This window comes from Neolamprologus multifasciatus, chromosome 1 (genome assembly GCF_963576455.1).
Source record: "Neolamprologus multifasciatus chromosome 1, fNeoMul1.2, whole genome shotgun sequence".
NCBI lineage: Eukaryota > Metazoa > Chordata > Actinopteri > Cichliformes > Cichlidae > Neolamprologus > Neolamprologus multifasciatus.
Window position 1 is genome coordinate 20,193,450 of NC_140439.1, and position 19,559 is coordinate 20,213,008.

The 19,559-nt window shown below is 39.9% G+C and overlaps 2 protein-coding genes across 3 annotated transcripts; both read left to right on the forward strand.

Moving 5' to 3' along the window:
- Positions 1-578: 578 nt before the first annotated feature.
- pth1b (parathyroid hormone 1b) lies at positions 579-2,959 on the forward strand. Its single transcript, XM_085161399.1, has 2 exons — positions 579-1,099; positions 1,232-2,959. Exons 1-2 carry the CDS (start codon positions 1,020-1,022, stop codon positions 1,416-1,418), a joined length of 267 nt encoding a protein of 88 aa, XP_085017525.1. The 5' UTR covers positions 579-1,019; the 3' UTR covers positions 1,419-2,959.
- A 962-nt stretch (positions 2,960-3,921) lies between these two features.
- Positions 3,922-13,193, forward strand: btbd10b (BTB (POZ) domain containing 10b). 2 transcript variants are annotated; one of them, XM_085161378.1, is made up of 9 exons: positions 3,922-4,056; positions 4,432-4,579; positions 7,249-7,445; positions 7,876-8,191; positions 8,326-8,428; positions 10,081-10,201; positions 11,062-11,259; positions 11,345-11,455; positions 12,118-13,193. In XM_085161378.1, exons 2-9 carry the CDS (start codon positions 4,479-4,481, stop codon positions 12,447-12,449), a joined length of 1,479 nt encoding a protein of 492 aa, XP_085017504.1. In that variant the 5' UTR covers positions 3,922-4,056; positions 4,432-4,478; the 3' UTR covers positions 12,450-13,193. The 2 variants fall into 2 exon arrangements, with proteins under 2 accessions (XP_085017504.1, XP_085017512.1); XM_085161386.1 differs by having other exon boundaries at positions 7,252-7,445.
- The last annotated feature ends 6,366 nt before the right edge of the window (positions 13,194-19,559 follow it).

A 19,559-nucleotide genomic window follows, 5' to 3' on the forward strand; every position in this document is an offset into this window, starting at 1 on the left:
GCAACCACTGTAGAATCTACGCTCCTACAGCTTTCTTTCATTAAAGAACATTTTTGAGAAATCATAATTCTCAAAAATAAATTTTATTTTGTTTTTTTCTCACATAAAATGCAAAAAAAAAAATTTTAAAAATCAGTGGTTCTATACTCTTGATGAAAATATATGATCTCCTTAGCTGATGCAAGCTACTTTTAACATGTTCTATTGCTACTAGCAAGTCTTGAAAGAACAGAAGAACTAGATCTGTAGGAATTCAGTCAATCCGTCACGTCAGAGAGCTCAGAGAGTATATTAACATTATATTAATTGACAACACTGAATGCTTTATGTCTGCGGCCTGATGCAGTTACACCTTTCTGCAAACTTTAGAGCTTGCATGAGATGAACCATAAAATAAGTTGCACTGCTAATAAATTAAGCTTGACAGTTATTGCCATTTTAGAGAGTATATGTTTTCACTGCAGTCCTGCAGCATGAGGCATATACTGTTAGAGATATACTAACCAATAAAGAGATTTGCTTGCTAAAGTGTATGCGCATAGCCTGTATGTCATAACAAAAATGATTCGGGATGAAGGGTGAAAATGGAGCATGTTCAAAACCAGTGTGACAAGCAGGCCCCTTTACAGAGGTGTTGAAAGATGTGTTAGTAGTGAATTGTGGTGGAGGTGGTGTCATGCAGATGCCTGTTCGCATTGATGCACTGGAAAAGTGACATCAACATCAACAGTGAAAATGGCTCATTGATGACCAGGGGAGGGCTACACTGTATATAAAGGAGAGCGCCTTCCTAACACGAAAGACTGATCAACAAGTTTGACTTCTTTCCCAGACGGATAGAGTCCTCTAACTACCAGCTCTGACGCACTTTTTCGTGGATAGAAGGACACCAGACCTGGTAAGAACAACCAATGAATATGTCTTTAAATAGATGGCTGTAATATACATATATATATTTGAAAATATATGTAGAAAATACCTTGTCTAACTAATAGTTTAATTTGCTTCAGTTAATCGACATGTTTTCACTGAGGTTCTTGGAAATGTTGGTTCTGGTAATCCTCCTCTGGAGCTTCCACACAGAGGCTAAACCACTGAGGTAAACTCTTAAACTTTCTACAGTGAAATATCATCTTTGGAATGAAAATTAATAATGCACAATTAGCTTAAATAATTAACTGATCCTGTAATTCTTCCTTGAGTTGACTGTGTGTGTTTTCTGTTTGTGCAGAAAGAGGACTATCAGTGAGGTGCAGCTTATGCACAATATTCGAGAACACAAACAAGTAGGTGAAAGGCAAGACTGGCTTCAGGAAAAGTTGAAGGGAATTATTGTGGCCAGCTCTAAACCACTACATGGAAAAGCAAGAACTATAAAAAATCTTTTTCAATATGATGTTTTTGGAACAAAAATCTAAAAAAATTATACAAAATATGCAAATTCAAGTGATTTAATGTTCAGTATATCTTATGAAACAAAATCCCCATGCATTACTGAAGAATCTGACTATTTTTCCAAGAGTCATTTTAGATGTTTTTTTCTTATTGTTCTTAACTTATTTAAAAATTTCGTCAGATTATTTATTGATTTATTTATGCTTTTATTGTGTTTTTTTATTTTATTTTTAATTCTATTTTATTTTTATTTTTTTCTTGTCTGATAAATGTTTTCCTTCTTTTTTTCCCTTTTTTTCCATTCTGTTTTAATGTCATATCAGTAGGATTAAAAGTACTACAGTCAATATCTCAGGCCGTCTGGGGAAGAAAAGGTTTTAAAATGTCCTCTTGCTCTCCACACCATACACATCACTATTTACAAATGTTGTTTACTGCATATTGTAAAGGACCAATAAGATGGCTAGTCTTACATTTCTTGTGTGTGCTTCTTACATGCGCATCATATGTATGCCTTTATGTAATGACTTTCAGGAGTTATATTGTATGTTTTTCAGTTAGTCACTAACATGATCTCCTGAGGACTGAGTCAGATTTTCTGCTGGTGATTTTTACCCCTGCTTTAAATTTCTACAACAAATTTCTCTAAAGTGCCCTACAGAACCTCTCTGATCTCTCTTTGAACTGCTGTACTTCACTCTTACTGTCAAGTATTGATCACTTTTACTGTGTAACTTTGTGAGATGTAACCTATACGACAACTCAACCTACATGCCTTTTGTGTCAACAATTTCTGGATTGCGTTCGCTAGCTTGACTTTACATAGATTACATACATGGCTTTACATACAATACATTACACAATGTTTAACATATTCTTGGCGCAGGAATAACTTACACTAAGTAATGTTCTTTAAAATTTGCAAAAATTTGTAATATATCTGTCAGATTACAGATTTGATTGATGTTTTGAGTGGCCATACACAAAAATTATTCTAGAAATACTTGATAAAAAGTCATAAGACAAGATCATCAATTTTCAGTCCTAAAGATTAGAATTCAGTTGATGTCTAGTCCCACTTTAATTTTTTTGAAGGTGATTTTACTGACCGATGGTGATATTGCCAGTTTTATGGCTGCACACATTGCATCATATCATCATATTCAAACTTTTCCAGCCTTGTATACTGTGTGTGTGTATATTGTTTGCAAATCATAACAGGCTGTTTGACTTGTGTCAAATAAAGGCAAAGCAGAGAGATGTTATGATAGATGGAAAAGACATAGATAACCTCTGATATGTATCCTGTTCGGCTGTTGTGTTGCTCTGTCCTCCAGTCATGTCCTAAAGAGTTGATCTGGCTAATTGACAAGCACCCTTGCTATGACCCTGCATTTACTTTGAATAAGTGACTTTGCTACTACTATAACTATTATCCATATATTAATATTTTAAAATAAAAATGTCTTCTGCAAAGATTTGTTAGTGTGGGGTGTTTTTTTCTCATCCAGTTAGAGGCCTTTAAATTAATTGGACAAAGCACCACTATGATATGAGACTACCTACAACTATGTTATTTAACATTGTTTGTGACCATAGCATAACTGTAGGCTGAACTGATACCTGGTTAGAGTTATCAACACTTTGTGTTTACTCCTAGTTTTAATTCATCTTTAATCTTTTTTTTTTTTTTTGTTATATTCTGCAGTTTTACCTCAAACTGAGCACAATGGAAAATGGAAGCTTCTTTCCACCACTAAAGTTGAATAAATAAAAGATAAAAAACAAGAACAGATTAAAAACAAAATCTCCCAGGCAGAGCAAAGTAGAAAGTAAGTAATTATCTCAAAATTTCAAGTCTGGGGTGGTTAAAATTCTGTATTATGTAATTCAAAATTTCGAGATACTAACTTGAAATTTTGACTTATGGATAGAAAAAAATCATTAGTTGAAGAAATAAGCTTCCATAGTAGACAGATCAGTTCAGTGCTAATCACTGGGAACTGCTGATTATACAGTCTAAAATAGTGCTATATTTATTATATAATAAATTAATGCACATGTTAATGGGTGTTTTAATTATAAATGCAATTATATTTTTCAATATCTGTTGTCAGTTCTCCACATAAGCTGAGTTACATGTACATGAAAACATATATTTATTTATTTACTTTTATTTATCTATTTTGTACCTTATTTCATATTTCCTTTTCTTTCCTTTTCTCCATGGTTCATTTTGGTTTTTTTAGGCTTACAAATATCGGTACTAGTATCTTCACGTTTTGGATTTTTTTTTTTCATGAATAAAGGAAGCTTTAAAAAAAAAAAAAGCAATCGCACACGCAACATATCGCGATACTTGATGGACTCGGTCATCTTTCTTTTGACTTTTTTGAAGAAAAAGAAAAACTTCTTCTATTACTTACTGAAAACAGGTCAGTCACCTGTAGTACATTTAATTTTTCAACTCTTTAACTTTTGAGACACGTTTGACTGGCGAGCGTAGCAATGACTTTAAAATGTAGTTTTAAGTGCGTCAGCACGTCGAGCCGTTAACGGTCGTCACGTCGTACGTCAGATGGGTGAGTGTTTTGAAAGGAGATGACTGGTTAGCTGGCGAGCAAGTGGGATTATACTGCAGCGGAAACCGTAGCCAGCTAGGTAGCTGTTTTTTCTGTATACCTTTCCTGTATCTCACGGTATCAAATCATGTCTGTGAACACTCTTGGAGCATGTTTACTAGCTATTCTGCGTCTCGGAAGTTTGTTCTGATATTGTTGTAACGTACCGCTGGTAATGCTGCTAATGCTAGTTAGCTAACTAGCTAGCTATGCTAAAATAGCAAAGTCGTCTCACAGCAACGTCGACAACGTTTAATTTGATAACAGCGATAAACGTGACAATAAATCTTTGTTCAACTCAAGCTTGGCTGCACAACCTAGCTTTTTTGTTAACCGACAGCAGCTACCTGTGGATTTTACACGAGGCTGACCAGGGAATTAAACTGACTTGTTGATTTCGCCATTTGTCGAACAGATTATGAACAGTGAAAGATCCAGACCGGGCTACCCCCTGTCCGGGTGATGGCAGCTCGTCTGTCGTCATATGACAGCAACTCCAGTGATACTGAAAACTGGGAACGAAAAACAGCGAGCCGACCGCGCAAACTCTGCAGGCATTCAAGGTGAGCCAGGTGAAAATATATGGAGTTGTAAAGTTCACAGCAACAGTCACATACGCCCTGTTGTAGGGACATCACAAGAGAAAGTATCGGTTGGCTTATGTGTACCTTTTGCATCCGTCCTGCTTTGTATTAACTCATGGGCGTAACCCCTATGAATATAGCACTAGCACTTTCCCTGTAACTCAATGATTGCGTGATACTGGAGAGAAGTGTTAGTCCACTGAGAAAATTTTTGAAAATCAAATAATATTGCCGCTTTATGGCAGTATTTAAGGTTTTAAATATATGGAAATGTGATGGAGTTGACTTCCCATGGGTTTGAGATTGCCCAAAGGCTCAAACTTACTTTTCACTTATCTTTCACATATTTATCTGTGATGTTAAGTGAATAACGCCAGAGGTGAGGGGAGCCACCAGGCTGAAGAAGGAGTCCTATCGGGCTTGGTTAGCCTGTGGGCCTCCGGAGGCAGCCGACAGGTATCGACAGGCCAAGCGGAATGCAGCTCGGGCAGTGGCTGAAGCAAAAACTCGGGTGTGGGAGGAGTTCGGAGAGGCCATGGAAAAAGGCTTTTGGACTGCCTCGAAGAGATTCTAGCAAACCGTCAGGCGTCTCAGGAGAGGAAAACGGTGCTCTACCTGCACTGTGTATAGTGCTGGCGGAGCGCTGCTGACGTCGACTGAGAAAATTGTCAGGCGGTGGAAGGAATACTTCAAGGACCTCCTTAATCCCACTGACACGTCTTCCGAGGAGGAAGCAGAGTCTGGGGATGAGGGGAATGACCTGCCAATTTCCGGAGGCGAGGTCACTGAGGCAGTTAAACAACTCCTTGGTGGCAGAGCCCCTGGTGTTGATGAGGTCCGCCCCGATTTCCTGAAGGCTCTGGACGTTGTAGGGCTGTCCTGGTTGACACGCCTCTACAATGTTGCGTGGAGATCAGGGGCAGTACCCCTGGACTGGTGGTCCCCATCTTTAAGAAGGGGACCGGAGGGTGTGTTCCAACTACAGTGGGATCACACTCCTCAGCCTTCCTGGGGAAGTCTATGCCAGGGTGCTGGAAAGGAGAGTTCGTCCGCTAGTCGAACCTCTGATACAGGAGGAACAATGCGGTTTTCGTCCTGGTCGCGGAACACTGGACCAGCTCTTTATCCTCTCAAGGATACTTGAGGGTGCATGGGAGTTTGCCCAACCAGTCTACATGTGTTTTGTGGACTTAGAGAAGGCATTCGACCGTGGGGTGTCATGTGGGAGGTGCTGCAGGAGTATGGGGTGTCTGGCCCGTTGCTACGGGCCATTCGATCCCTATACAACCGTTGCAAGAGCTTGGTTTGCATTGCCGGCAATAAGTCAGACTCGTTCCCGGTGGGTGATGGGCTCCGCCAGGGCTGCCCTTTGTCACCGATTCTGTTCATAATTTTTATGGACAGGATTTCTCGGCGCAGCCAAGTGGCGGAGGGCTTTTACTACGGTGGCCTCAGAATCTCATCTCTGCTTTTCGCGGATGATGTGGTTCTGTTGGCTTCATTGGGTGAAGGCCTCCAGCTTGCACTGGAACGGTTCGCAGCTGAGTGTGAAGCAGCGGAAATGAGGATCAGCACCTCCAAATCTGAGGCCATGGTTCTCAGCCGGAAAAGGGTGGAGTGCCCACTCCGGGTCGGGGATGAGTTCCCTCTCCCCAGGTGGCTGGGGAGAGGGAGGTCTGGGCTTCTCTGCTTAGGCTGCTGCCCCCGCGACCCGGCCCCGGATGAAGATGGATTGATGGATGGATGTTAAGTGAATATTTACTGAAGTATAACGTGTTCGTGATGACCACATGTGCTCTGTGTAGCCTTTCCTTACTTTCTTGTTAACTAATCTGCCAGCCTTATCTTTATCTGCTTTATAATTTAGTCTCCTACCTTTTGAAGTCATGTTTCCTGTAGCACTTTAGGTATATAGTTATGACAGTGACTTGGTATTAACTAGCTTAATACATGCCTATGAATTTCTTGGTTATTTCTGGAAATTTGGTAAGCAAAATATTTAAACAGTAATTTAAAACATTTTCAACACTGGCCTTGGGATTTTCCATTGTTGGAAGACCAACATTTTTTTCCGACAAATATTTTTGGTATGCAGGAAAGCTCTGCAAGTGTATGCTCAGCCCCAGGCTTGGGATGTATCTGTGAATGGCTAAAAGGTTAGACAAAACTTTTCTTTTTTCCTTTCCTTTTTTTTTTACCCTGTAGCTCTGCTTCTAATTGTGAATTTTATTCTTTCTCTGATTGTTGTTGTTTTGTTTTTTTTTTAACACTAAGAAGATTTGGTCTTTGAGAAATTAATGGTTAGCTCTATTGTATCTTTTTCCCCTTTGAATTTTAATCTACTTTTATTTATAACTGCTTATACTGTTTATTTAGAAATGAAATTTCTAAAATACACAATGTGCGGCTTGTTACTGTTTTATTAAAGCAGAATCTGGTTGGTCTGGTTGTTGGTTTTAAATGTCTTTATGAAGCTTGTTGGCACTGCTACAATTGTTTGTAGGGCAAATGACCTAAGCCAAAAGCTGTGACAGCCATGTTGAGTGAAATGTGTTCCACGTTGTGCGTCATAAAACTATGAAATACCAATATCCTCTGGCCTTGAGAAAGGGAGGAGGTGCATTACACATGCTTTTGTGTTTCAAAAGCAGCAGCCAAGCCCGTACGTCTCAAGTGAAGGAAGAACATAGGAAGATGAGCTTACATGGTGCCAGCGGGGGCTGTGACCGCTCACGTGACCGCCGCCGCTCCAGCGATCGCTCCAGGGACTCCTCGCATGAGAGAGAAGGCCAGCTTACCCCTTGCATTCGCAACGTCACATCACCCACCCGCCAACACAACAGTGGTGAGTGTGCGTGGAAAGAATAGACGGCTTATATGGGTGTCATGTTGGAGTTCTGCAGCTTTTGGCAAGCTCTGTTAAACAGCTGACCAAATTTATCAACTTGCAGCTCAGACATAGTTTAGGTCTCCTGCTTTTGGCTGTGAGCAGATCAAGGCAATGCTTATCCATCTGTGTTTAGACCAAGACCGAGAAGATTGACTGCCTACATGTCAAATGTTATGAGTGGGACCTCATACAATGTGTATATTGCAAAGAAATACAATTTTTTTTCTTCCTTTTTTTTTTTTTTTTTACAAATATTAGCTGCAAACTAAAGTGTTAACTACAAACTAGGCACTTTTTTTTTTCTATCTGGATTTTGATCTTTGATTTGGACATTAAAATCAAAGATGATTTCTCCATGGTGATTCATTCCGCCCACCCCGTCTAGATCGTGATCGAGATGGCGGCTCGTCATCGAGGCCCAGTAGTCCGCGGCCTCAGAGAGTCTCACCCAGCGGTTCCAGCAGCAGTGGGGTGGTGAGCAGTCGCAACAGTAGCTTGTCCAGCACCGAGGGCACTTTCAAAAGCTTGGCAGCTGGAGAAATGGTTTTTGTCTATGAGAATCCTAAGGAAGGGGGAGCCGGTGGCACAGTTGGAAACCGAAACATTCGGACCTCAGAGAGAGTCACTCTGATTGTTGACAACACACGCTTTGTAGTGGATCCTTCTATCTTCACTGCACAGCCCAATACCATGTTGGGCAGGTAAAGTATATTTTAATCCTCGTTATCCTTGTCTTTAGTCATCATAGCTGTAACAACTGAAACTTAAATAAAAATTCAATATTCACGCATAGATCTGTGAGTTGGGGGAATAAATCAAAGTTTCTTTTGCACAGAATGTTTGGATCTGGAAGAGAACATAATTTCACACGGCCCAACGAGAAAGGGGAGTACGAAGTGGCTGAGGGGATTAGCTCAACAGTTTTCAGAGCGATTCTGGTTAGTTTCTCTTTTACATAATCCTTGTATGAATAAATAATTGTGAGGTAAATGTTGGATACACACTTATGCTGAATGATTTTATCTGTGTCGCATTTTTATTAAAAGATAAATAAGCCATCGTGGGATCATTTTAGCTCACTGGGTAGAGTAGGCAACCCAAACAATCTGCCCTAATGCCATCTACTTCCCCTGGTCTTTCTCATCTTCTCTTTACTGTCGAATCACAACGGAGGCTTAAAAAGCTCTGAAAATGTATCATAAATAAATAAAATACACAATCAAGTCAACAGAAATCTACTTCCTTGCTCTTTTAACCAAACTTAAATATTTTACACAGGGCTATAAAGTCAGTTCTTAACAGGCTGCCTTTATTGCTTTTGTATAAGATGTAACACCAATCTCTGATGTCACAATTTTTAAATATATCAGCATTTGTTCATTAATGCTTCCACAGCAGAACGTAGAAGGAAATTGTGAATAAAACTCCCACTGGGATGTGTTCTTCCAATCTTTGTGGGACATATAACACCTGTTAGCCTTGAGCGACACACTGTATTTTCCTTACCTGGATCCCCGTGTGTGTGAGGAGTTGTCTGAGCCTCTGCTGTGAAAGTTCAATGAGGCCAGAGATGACACAAAACAAATGTGCAGTTATTAGTGTTGAATATTTTTTTGTTTTTCCTACATTGATATTGACTTGTGAATTTTTAATTTTTTGAATTATTTGAGCTGTATGATCAGGGTGTTGAATTAATACAGCCCCCACCCCATCCACATGACTATTACTATAGAATGTTTAAATTACTTAATTTACTGGTATAGCAGTGTTATATAAAAAATGCATTTAATGCCTGAAATTTAGAGTAGTATACTGGTTCCTATGGTTTACTATATAAACAGTAGATCATAATACAGATGGTACTGAATTAAAACTAGTTTTAAATTTAAAAAAAATAAATAAATAAACATTATATAATACCCATAATTCAGGTAGAATATATAGCTTTACTCAACATGGGCTGTTTTGTACTGTCTACATTACATCTAATTAGCGACTGATTGCTCATGTTGAAACTCTTAAGTAGATATATGTTGGAAAATTGAATTTACTTTGCGATATGGTGAGTGAGTAGTACGCAGCTTACTGAGAAAGCTGCAGTTGGTGAGTTCTAAGAAACGTACGATTAGATTAGGGTGCATTTTTGTTGTCTGATTCATCTAAAATGCACCAGAAACCAACCCTGCAGAAAACACTGCTGCAACTATAACACAGTGCTACAGCCCATTCAGGTATCTGAAGTGTATATGAGGCTGGAATGACAAAGCAAATCTGACTCATCTGAATCTGAGCTTTAATTCACAGTTTGACATTTGCACGGTGTTATCTGCTGAGCTAATTTTCTGCCCAACTGCATGTTACCTTTGGCCTACTAAAAACCCACCTCGTAACAGTTCAACAGGCTCAGTAATGGAAGACTCCTTTAACATGTGAAACTCTGAAACTGCTGTTAGAAAGCAAACTGAGATCCTGTTACTGGGTTCATTTTTATCAAAAGGGTTTTGATTTTGTTTGTAATTGTATGATTTAAGTTGATGGATAAATGGTGTTTTTAATGATTTCCTCTTTGTGATTTCTCTCTAATTGGCAGGATTACTACAAATCTGGGATAATCCGTTGTCCTGATGGAATCTCTATCCCCGAGTTGCGTGAGGCGTGTGACTATCTATGCATCTCCTTCGACTACAGCACCATCAAATGCAGAGACCTCAGTGAGTATTTCTTCTGGGACACTGAAGCTGTTAGTGTTGCATTAACAGTAGCAGTGCTGAGTATCATTGATCAGGGAGACTGCTCAGTGCCTCGTCACTTTGCAAGGCTTAACAAGATTGCAGCTAATTGATCATAATCACCAACCTGTGAGGATTTCAGATTTTTGGCTTTAAAAAAATACAGCTTTTAAGAACAAGCAATTTTCCCTGTACGTGTGCCCAAAACGTATGATTTTTTTTTTAAAGTCAGTAATTAACCAGAATTACCTGCTAATTTCTTGTTTGTTTTTCTTTTAGAGTTTTAGCCTATAATGAATGAAAAACAAAATTTCTCAAATCCATATAGCCCCTATTCATGTGAAAGTGAGTTCAGGGCCACAACTTGTTGCATATCATGTATGACATTTCGTCTCCTTTCCTCCTCAACTTTTTGGGGTAAATATGTCTACAAATTTGATTCACGGTCATCTTGAGTGGGTTCTTTAAGGCTTTTCGGTGCACTGCAACACAATAGTGCCTGAAACTGTGATGGTTGCGAGACTGGACAGACCTTTTCTTCATCAGCACTGAATATTTTGTAGCTATACTTTGCTGGAATGGAGGCAAGGAAATGGCTGTTGTTTGCTTACCTGTAAATTATTTGTTAGAACTTAAAACTACAAGTAGTATCCTAATCTGTGATTATGAAGGCACCTCTGAAATAGCTCTGTGGTGAAAGATAAAGGCTACTTGCATGACAGTAGAGCAGAGGGCCTGTTTTTAGTTGTGTTTCAGGGGTTACTTGCTTACCTTTGTGCACTTTATAAAGTTTAAGCTTATGATGGAAATTTTGAATTGAAATTCTTACTCTTTGTTAACAGGTGCCCTGATGCATGAGCTGTCCAATGATGGAGCTCGGCGTCAATTTGAGTTTTACCTCGAGGAAATGGTTCTGCCTCTGATGGTGGCCAGTGCCCAGAGCGGAGAGAGGGAATGTCACATTGTAGTCCTTACCGATGATGATGTGGTTGACTGGGATGAAGAATATCCACCACAAATGGGGGAAGAGTATTCACAGAGTGAGTACCCACTAATTCAGTGCGTAGGCACACATCTCGGAGCACAGGCGCACAATAAACCACCTTGTTTGTTTTCTCTTTGTAGTTATTTACAGCACAAAACTGTACAGATTCTTCAAGTATATTGAAAACCGAGACGTTGCCAAATCAGTTTTAAAAGAGCGGGGACTGAAGAAAATAAGGCTGGGCATTGAAGGTGAGCTTAATTTTTCAGTATTAAATATTGATGTCCTCCCTTTTTTTTTTTTTTTTTTTTTTTCCCCCCTATTCTCATGAGTGGGAGAGAGATGTCTGATGTCTCACCTATATGAACAGTACAGGATATAACGACTCACTGCATACTGCAGATTTATAATTACAGATTTGTTTGGCAGCAAGCAAATTGATGCATAAAATAGCTATCAGCAGATGCCTCTTTGCAATCTGGATGTTATTAGAGTCAGAATCAAACGAATCAACTGTGGTCGGCGTGAGACAAAATATATTTTATTTAATAAAATGATATAATGGTTTTGTACCCAAACTGCTTTGTTCACTCAGTTTAACATCTGCCCAAGTTAATATGCAGTTGGAGTGCAGTATTATGTTCACATACCAGATGTAGACAATAGACATGCTGCTACCTGAATGTTTTTGTATGCTGTGACTGAAAAGACACGCCTAAAGTGGGAAGTCGATCAAACTAGAATAAGGTCATTTAGAGCCCAACACTTGGTAATGCATTGATTCCTTTTAAACAAATGGTCAGTCACATCACGTTCAGGGTGAGCCCCTCGCTTCTGGTGTTTGCTTTTTTGTATTCTGTGTTAACAAAAGTTAGCATGAACTGAGCCACTAGTGTTGTTGTCTCTCTGACAGGTTACCCTACGTATAAAGAGAAAGTCAAGAAAAGACCAGGAGGTCGTCCAGAGGTCATTTACAACTACGTCCAGAGGCCCTTCATCCGCATGTCCTGGGAAAAGGAGGAGGGTAAAAGCCGCCATGTTGATTTCCAGTGCGTTAAGTCCAAGTCGATCACCAACCTAGCAGCAGCAGCAGCTGACATCCCCCAAGATCAGCTGGTGGTGATGCACCCTGGCCCCCAAGTGGATGAACTGGATATCCTGCCTAATCACCCACCTAGTGGGAACCACTACAGCAACAACTACAGCAATGAGCCTGATCCTGATGCACCTTCACCTGCTGTCTGAGGACACGTTGGTCCTCTTTCAATGCCTCTGCCCCTCTCCTACTCTTCTAGTCCTACTCCCAGCATGCTGCAGCATGGAGCGCTAGGGGCACCATAACCATATTGCCTTGACACCTCCTTTGCAGCCTTAGAGCCTCAAGAACCTGGATGACTGTAGGAAAAGAAACACGAGGAACATAAGACTGGTGAAAAGAACATTTCACTATTGTTTTCATTTTGGGGTTTTTGTTTTGTTTTTTACTTGACCAAAGGAAGGAATCTATTTTTGTTTGGGGGAAAAATTCTGTAAAAAAATATTATTAGCATTATTATTTACAATATTATTGTATCTTAATTTGATGGTTTTGACTGAGCACTCTTGTGGTGTCACTGTTTTTTCACAGGTTTTATTTCACTGATATCTTAGATTTTTATTCTCTCGGGTGGCCTAACTGCTAAATGGCTTTGATGGGGAAGGATACACAACTAGCTAAGAAGAGATTACATCTTTCTGGTCATGGAGAAAATCTGTTCTCACCACTTAGTCTCATGATCTCCAGTTGAACTCCTCTCAGATGTCTTTGATTCTTGTCATGGGATATGTAGTCATTGGCTGGATCTGATATGTGATGTTTTGCTCCTCCTGCAGCCAAGATATTAAGCAGAACACAGGCTGTTGTGGTCAGAATCTTTTATGTGCAAAGCTTGAAATTGTTGTTTAAAAATAAAACAAAATCATGAAATAAAGATGAACATTTCAAAAAAATATATATATATATAATAAGATTTTGTATATTGCATGCCTTATTGTAAAAGCCTAACAGGACCCAGGAGATGTTGCCCTCCAGAGGTAAGACTGACCAGATATGGTTAAATGCTAATGACCATTAAGAAGAAACAGTTCTGCTCTATACAGTTGGGTCTGAAATACTAAAAATAAATTCAGATTAATAATATAAATTTTTGTAATTATTAAATTAATATATTTTTTCAGCTATTTTGATTAAACCACTGATGATTCCAAATTAGATTCAATGTGATACCACAGACTGGTAACAGCAAACTGAACCATATTTAAAAAGCTTGAAGGGCTAAATATAATTTTTGTACTCTTACTCTTACCTTTCTTTACACTGACTTTTTAACTGCAGTTCATATACATATACATTTCGTATTTCATTTCTCCCTGAGTAGAAATGATAGCAAATAGAACCTGATAAGCTCTTTAAAAGGAACCCCAACTATTATGACAAGTTACTCTAAATATGTTGCAAATTATCTCCACTACATAAAAACATATTTGAGAATAACTAAAAAAAATGTGTTATTCATTAAATCTTTGTTGTTTAAAACTATTTGACCCGTGGGAGCGGCCATGTTTTCTCACACACAATGCATTCTGGGATGATGACATGTAGATGCAGCAGATTGACCCGGAACTTATACAGAGTTCATTCCCGCCACAATGAAGGGATTTCCGGAAGTGGGGTCAGATGTTACCTTGGTTACATAGGCCTAATGTAGAGTAGATTTTTTTTTTTTTGGAAAACTATACAATCAGGCAATCAGAGAACAAAGCATGATGTATAGTGCAGCAAAGTCATGCTACATGTAATTAGCAACCACTTTATTAAATTCAAAATTCAAATTTTATTTGTCACACACACACAACCATACACAGTATGACATGGGGGTGAAATGCTTGTAGCTGTACAATGCCCGACCATTAAATGACAGGAAAAAAAAGTTTTACAGTATTTACAATTTACAGGTTACTACAAAATTTACAAATTAACTTAGGAATTTACAGTAAAAAATGTGCAAATAGCAGAAAGAGATTATCAAGATTATAAATAATATGAATTATAGGATTATAGGAAATGTGTGGTGGTGCGTGTGGTGATGTGATGTGTGTGAGAGTCCAGTCTTATAGTGATGTGTGTGGGAGAGTCCAGTCCTACACCTGGTTCAGGGCCCGAATAGCCTGGGGGAAGAAGCTCCTCCTCATTCTCTCTGTTTTGGCCTTAAGGGAGCGGAAGCGCTTCCCAGACCTCAACAGTGAGAAGAGTCCAATGTTGGGATGGGAGAGGTCCATCATAATCTTCCTAGCTTTGGACTTGCACCGCTTGGTGTAGATGGACAGCAGGTCAGGGAGCTCTGATTGAATGATGCGTTCGGCTGAGCGCACCACTCTTTGCAGATCTCGTCTGTCCTGCTTGGTGCTGTTCCCAAACCAGGTGCAGATGTTTGCCGTCAGGACGCTCTCGATGGTGCAGCAGTAGAAGTTCTTGAGCACCTTCAGTGGCAGATGGAAGTCTCTAAGTCTTCTGAGGAAGAAGAGACGCTGACGGGCTTTCTTAACCAGGGTGTTGATGTGGCAGGACCATGACAGGTCCTGAGTGATGTGGACACCCAGGTATCGGAAACTGTCCACTCTCTCCACTGGCGTGCCACTGATAATGAGGGGTTTGTAATTCCTCGCCTGCTTTGTGGTGAAGTCCACGATCAGCTCCTTAGTCTTGCTGATGTTTAGGAGGAGGTTATTCTCCTGGCACCAGGTCTCCAGGTTTCTAATCTCCTCCAGGTCGGCCGTCTCGATGTTGTCGGAGATCAGGCCCACAACAACAGTGTCGTCAGCAAACTTGACAATGGAGGTGGTGTCTGATGTGGCTACACAGTCATAAGTGTACAGTGAGTACAGCAGGGGGCTTAAAACACAGCCCTGAGGCACTCCAGTGCTGAGTGAGATGGAGGGGGAGACTTGTTTCCCCACCCTCACTGATTGGGGTCTGTCTGTGAGGAAGTTGAGGATCCACTGACACAGTGATGAGCTGAGTCCTAGATCCGTCAACTTGGTGAAAAGCTTAGAGGGAATTATTGTGTTGAATGCTGAACTGTAGTCCACAAACAGCATCCTAACATAATTCCCTCTGCCAGTGTCCAGGTGGGAATTATGTGCATCTGTTCCACTATTCATTGCAGTAATCCACAAATCTTATCATCCTTTTACATCAGCAGCAACTCAAAGCACATAGGCATGTAAACATCCTCAAGGAAGCCTGCTGAAACCAAACCAAGCCTCAGATGAAGAAATGTGCATTGCTGTTGTTATCAGATGGCCTGGTGGGAATATTTCATAGGAGTGGGTTTAAAAAAAAAAAAAAAGATTTTCCGATTCAAATCGATTATACCTTGAATAATGTGATATTGATTCATTAAATGCTGAATTGATTTTTGAATAAATGTGTATTTTGTAAGAATCGCAGGTTAAAGCTATTTCAACAACCACCAAACAGCTAAAACAGCAAATGAAAGCAGGTAAACAGATTCCATACAAAGATGTAAACACAAAGTGCGGCCCGACACTTCAAAATCTGTGAGTTGTCGGCTCCACACCCGACACGCTGCCAGGGCTGAAAGCCAACATCTCACAGACTCTGAAGCTGCAAGTTTTGTCACTCTTCAACCAAAATAATATTGCTTCCACCACAATAAAAATCGCAGTTCCAGCTCAACTCTCTCTGTGTGTACTTCATGAACAGTTTTCCATTCAAATCTCTGTTTTGTGTATGAGTCGCTTGGTTATTATGCACCAGTCTACTGTTGTGTACAGTGCTGTTGGCTGTTTTTTTGTTTTGTTTTTCAAAAATGACCTCCCACAAGAAAGCTTAATTTTTGCCGTTTAATACAGAAAAAATTAAAATGTTTTAAATTATGCCAAATTGCAAAACACTTAGCTGTGTCGTACAGATGATATTCAGTTGTACATCTCCTTTAAGCCCCAAGATGTTTCCAAACTACAGATTTTGCATAGGCGCATAGACTACATTAGAGGTTGGATGGCTGATAACTTTCTTCAACTTAATGAGGAGAAAATCAAAGTCCTTGTTTGTGCTCCCGATAAATTTGTGCCCAAGATTATGGAAAATTTAGGTCCTCTTGCAACATTTGGCAAATCCCCTACTAGGGATCTTGGAGTAAACTTTGACTCAGCTGACTTTGGCTGCTCATGTTAAATCTCTGGTTTGCTCCTGTTATTATCATTTAAGAAAGTGTTGTGTCCACTATGTCATGCTCAGACCTCGAAATTGTCATACATGCATTTCTTTCATTTCATTTGGACTATTGTAATTCTTTGTTCACTTGTTTATGTAAGTGAACAAAGAATTACAATGTTTGTTTGCCTTGCTGGAACGTCTGCAGGGTGTTCAGAATGCTGCTGCAAGGCTTCTGACCTTGTCTTCCAAGTACTCTCATGTCACACCCCTGCTGATCCAGCTGCAGTGGCTCCCCATTAAATTCAGAGTCCGCTTTAAGAATATAACTTTGACATTAGGAGCTCTGCATGAACAGGCACCGACATATTCAGTGCCTGTTCATGGCACTGAATATGCCATGAACAGGCATATTCATGATCGGATATTAACGATCAGAGATCGTTATCCATACATCTCCAACAGGTCCCTAGGATAATGTGATCAGGGCTTGCTGGTTGTCCATCATACGAGGCTGAAAACAAAAGGTGACAGAGCTTTTGAAACTGTGGCCCCCAGAGTCTGGAACTCTCTCCCTTTGAGCTTGGGATCTAGGGACTCACTGATCTCTTTTAAAAAACAGCTAAAATCTGTTAAAACTTGCTTGTAGTTATTTGTTTTGTGTGTGTTTTAGTTTCTTTGTGAAGCACTCTGTGATTTTTATCTTGAAAAGTGCTATACAAATAAAATTTTACTTACTTTGTACTTACTTATTTTGCTATGTATAACATTAGTTTTTCTGAAAATTCTAAGAAATTTCTTTATTAACAAAGTAAACTAAAAATAGTCTTTATTCTATTTTATAGTTTTAAAATTGGATAACAACATACTTGAACATGATATGATTGTGTTTTCACTGTGGGAGCTGTGGATCCATTGATAGCTTTAGTAATCTGAAAATTATTTATATTTTGGTTTTTGTTGTTTTCCATTTGCATTTAGATCTATCTGTTATCTGTATCTGTTTCTACCTGTGTTGATGCTAGCATGACTAAAGCTAGCCAAGAAGCAGTAAATATGTGAAGCAAAGGAGAAAGATATACTCATCAAATGAACAAAATCATAAGAATATAACACCAGCACTGCAAAATGTAACAAACATATGTTGACATCAAATGGTGTGCTATTTGAACTCTACATGAAACAATGACGCATCTTTTTCTTATAGATTTGTTATTTATTTTTCCCCCAATTGTACAAATTAGTCTGTGTTTGGCCTTAGTGCCCCAGAAATCATATTTATACAAAACTAAATACAACTCGTGAATATGTTTTAAATGGATGTTTCCTCACTTGATGACGAATCATCCATTTACATATTTGCTGAGTCCTAAAACTGATGGCACTGAACTTATCAGTGGTTGTTTTAACAAAGCCCCCAAATCCCCTATGAGCAAGCACTTGGCAACAGTGGGGAGGAAAAACTCCCTTTTAACAGGAAGAAACCTCAGACAGAACCAGGCTCAGAAAGGGGTGGCCATCTGTCGCGACCGAGTGGGGTTCAAATCTTGACTGAAATATCAGTTTTATATAAATATGATGTTGAGGCCAAAATACTAATAGGTTCATAGCTCTCACAACTGCTCTGCAAAGGATTTCCCTAAGAGAGAGAAAGAGTGGTTATCAAGAACTTGAAGACATTACCTACATATAAATAATTATAAATTTGTTGGTTTTTGTTTTAACAATGTCAGAAGGAGAGAGGCACTGAGGCACCGTAGTCCGCCCCCCGACGCTCCTGCTGTGCCTCCTCCTTCTGACAGGAACTGCCTACGGAAAAAGTATGAATGATGCCTGAGTGGACATACACAACTCACAAGTTCCTGGCTCTCTCGGCTCCTCTGCAGAGGGTTTCCCTAAGAAGGTGGACCTAGCAGGGTCACCGGGGGACGGGGAGCTGTGCCTCATGGCCCTCACTTCGTCGGAGAAACCCTCATGCAGAGTTCAGAAACTTGTGTGTTGAGTATGTCTTTGTGAGGCTCCACCATTTACTGGTGGGTGCAGCCTGAACTGTCTAGAGACAGACCAGACCAGCTGCACAACACAGACACTTCAAACCTGAGGACAAAAACTACAAGAACAACAGAAACAGGAAAGAAAACGTAGTTTAGAACCATGCAGCGCTACAGGAGACGGCAGCACTGCAGAGGTGAGGACTGTTTGAAAGAGACAAATACACACAAACACACACAACAAAAGACGAGAAACAAACACAGAGAGAGGAAAAAGTGGTTATCAAGAACTTGAGGACATTACCTACATATAAATATATAAATAATTATAAATTTGTTGGGTTTTGTTTAACAATGTCAGAAGGAGAGAGGCACTGAGGCACCGTCTTCCGCCCCCTGATGCTCCTGCTGTGCCTCCTCCTTCTGACAGGAACTGCCTACGGAATAAGTATGAATGATGCCTGAGTGGACACACACAACTCACAAGTTCCTGGCTCTCTCGGCTCCTCTGCAGAGGGTTTCCCTAAGAAGGTGGACCTAGCAGGGTCACCGGGGGACGGGGAGCTGTGCCTCATGGCCCTCACTTCGTCTGAGAAACCCTCATGCAGAGTTCAGAAACTTGTGTGTTGAGTATGTCTTTGTGAGCCCCCACCATTTACTGGTGGGTGCAGCCTGAACTGTCTAGAGACAGACCAGACCAGCTGCACAAAACAGACACTTCAAACCTGAGGACAAAAACTACAAGAACAACAGAAACAGGAAAGAAAACGTAGTTTAGAACCATGCAGCGCTACAGGAGACGGCAGCACTGCAGAGGTGAGGACTGTTTGAAAGAGACAAATTGTTAAAAGATTTTACCTTATTACCTTCATGTTTAGCTTATTTGAATTGCACAGTAATGCCTGTACATAGCGTGTCAGCAAATTCTTTAGCTGGAACAAAGTGATCACACGAGGAAGTTGCTCAAGTTTAGACAACACCCACATGTATTGTTTTAACCCACTACAAGATCGTTAATCAACTTGTCCATCTTTGTCTTGCAAGGCTGCATCCTGTGCAGCCTCGTATGCAATCACCAGATAAGAAGTTGTTTTTTCCTAACTTGTACTCCACCCATGAGTAAGCAGTATATAATAAAGTCTGACC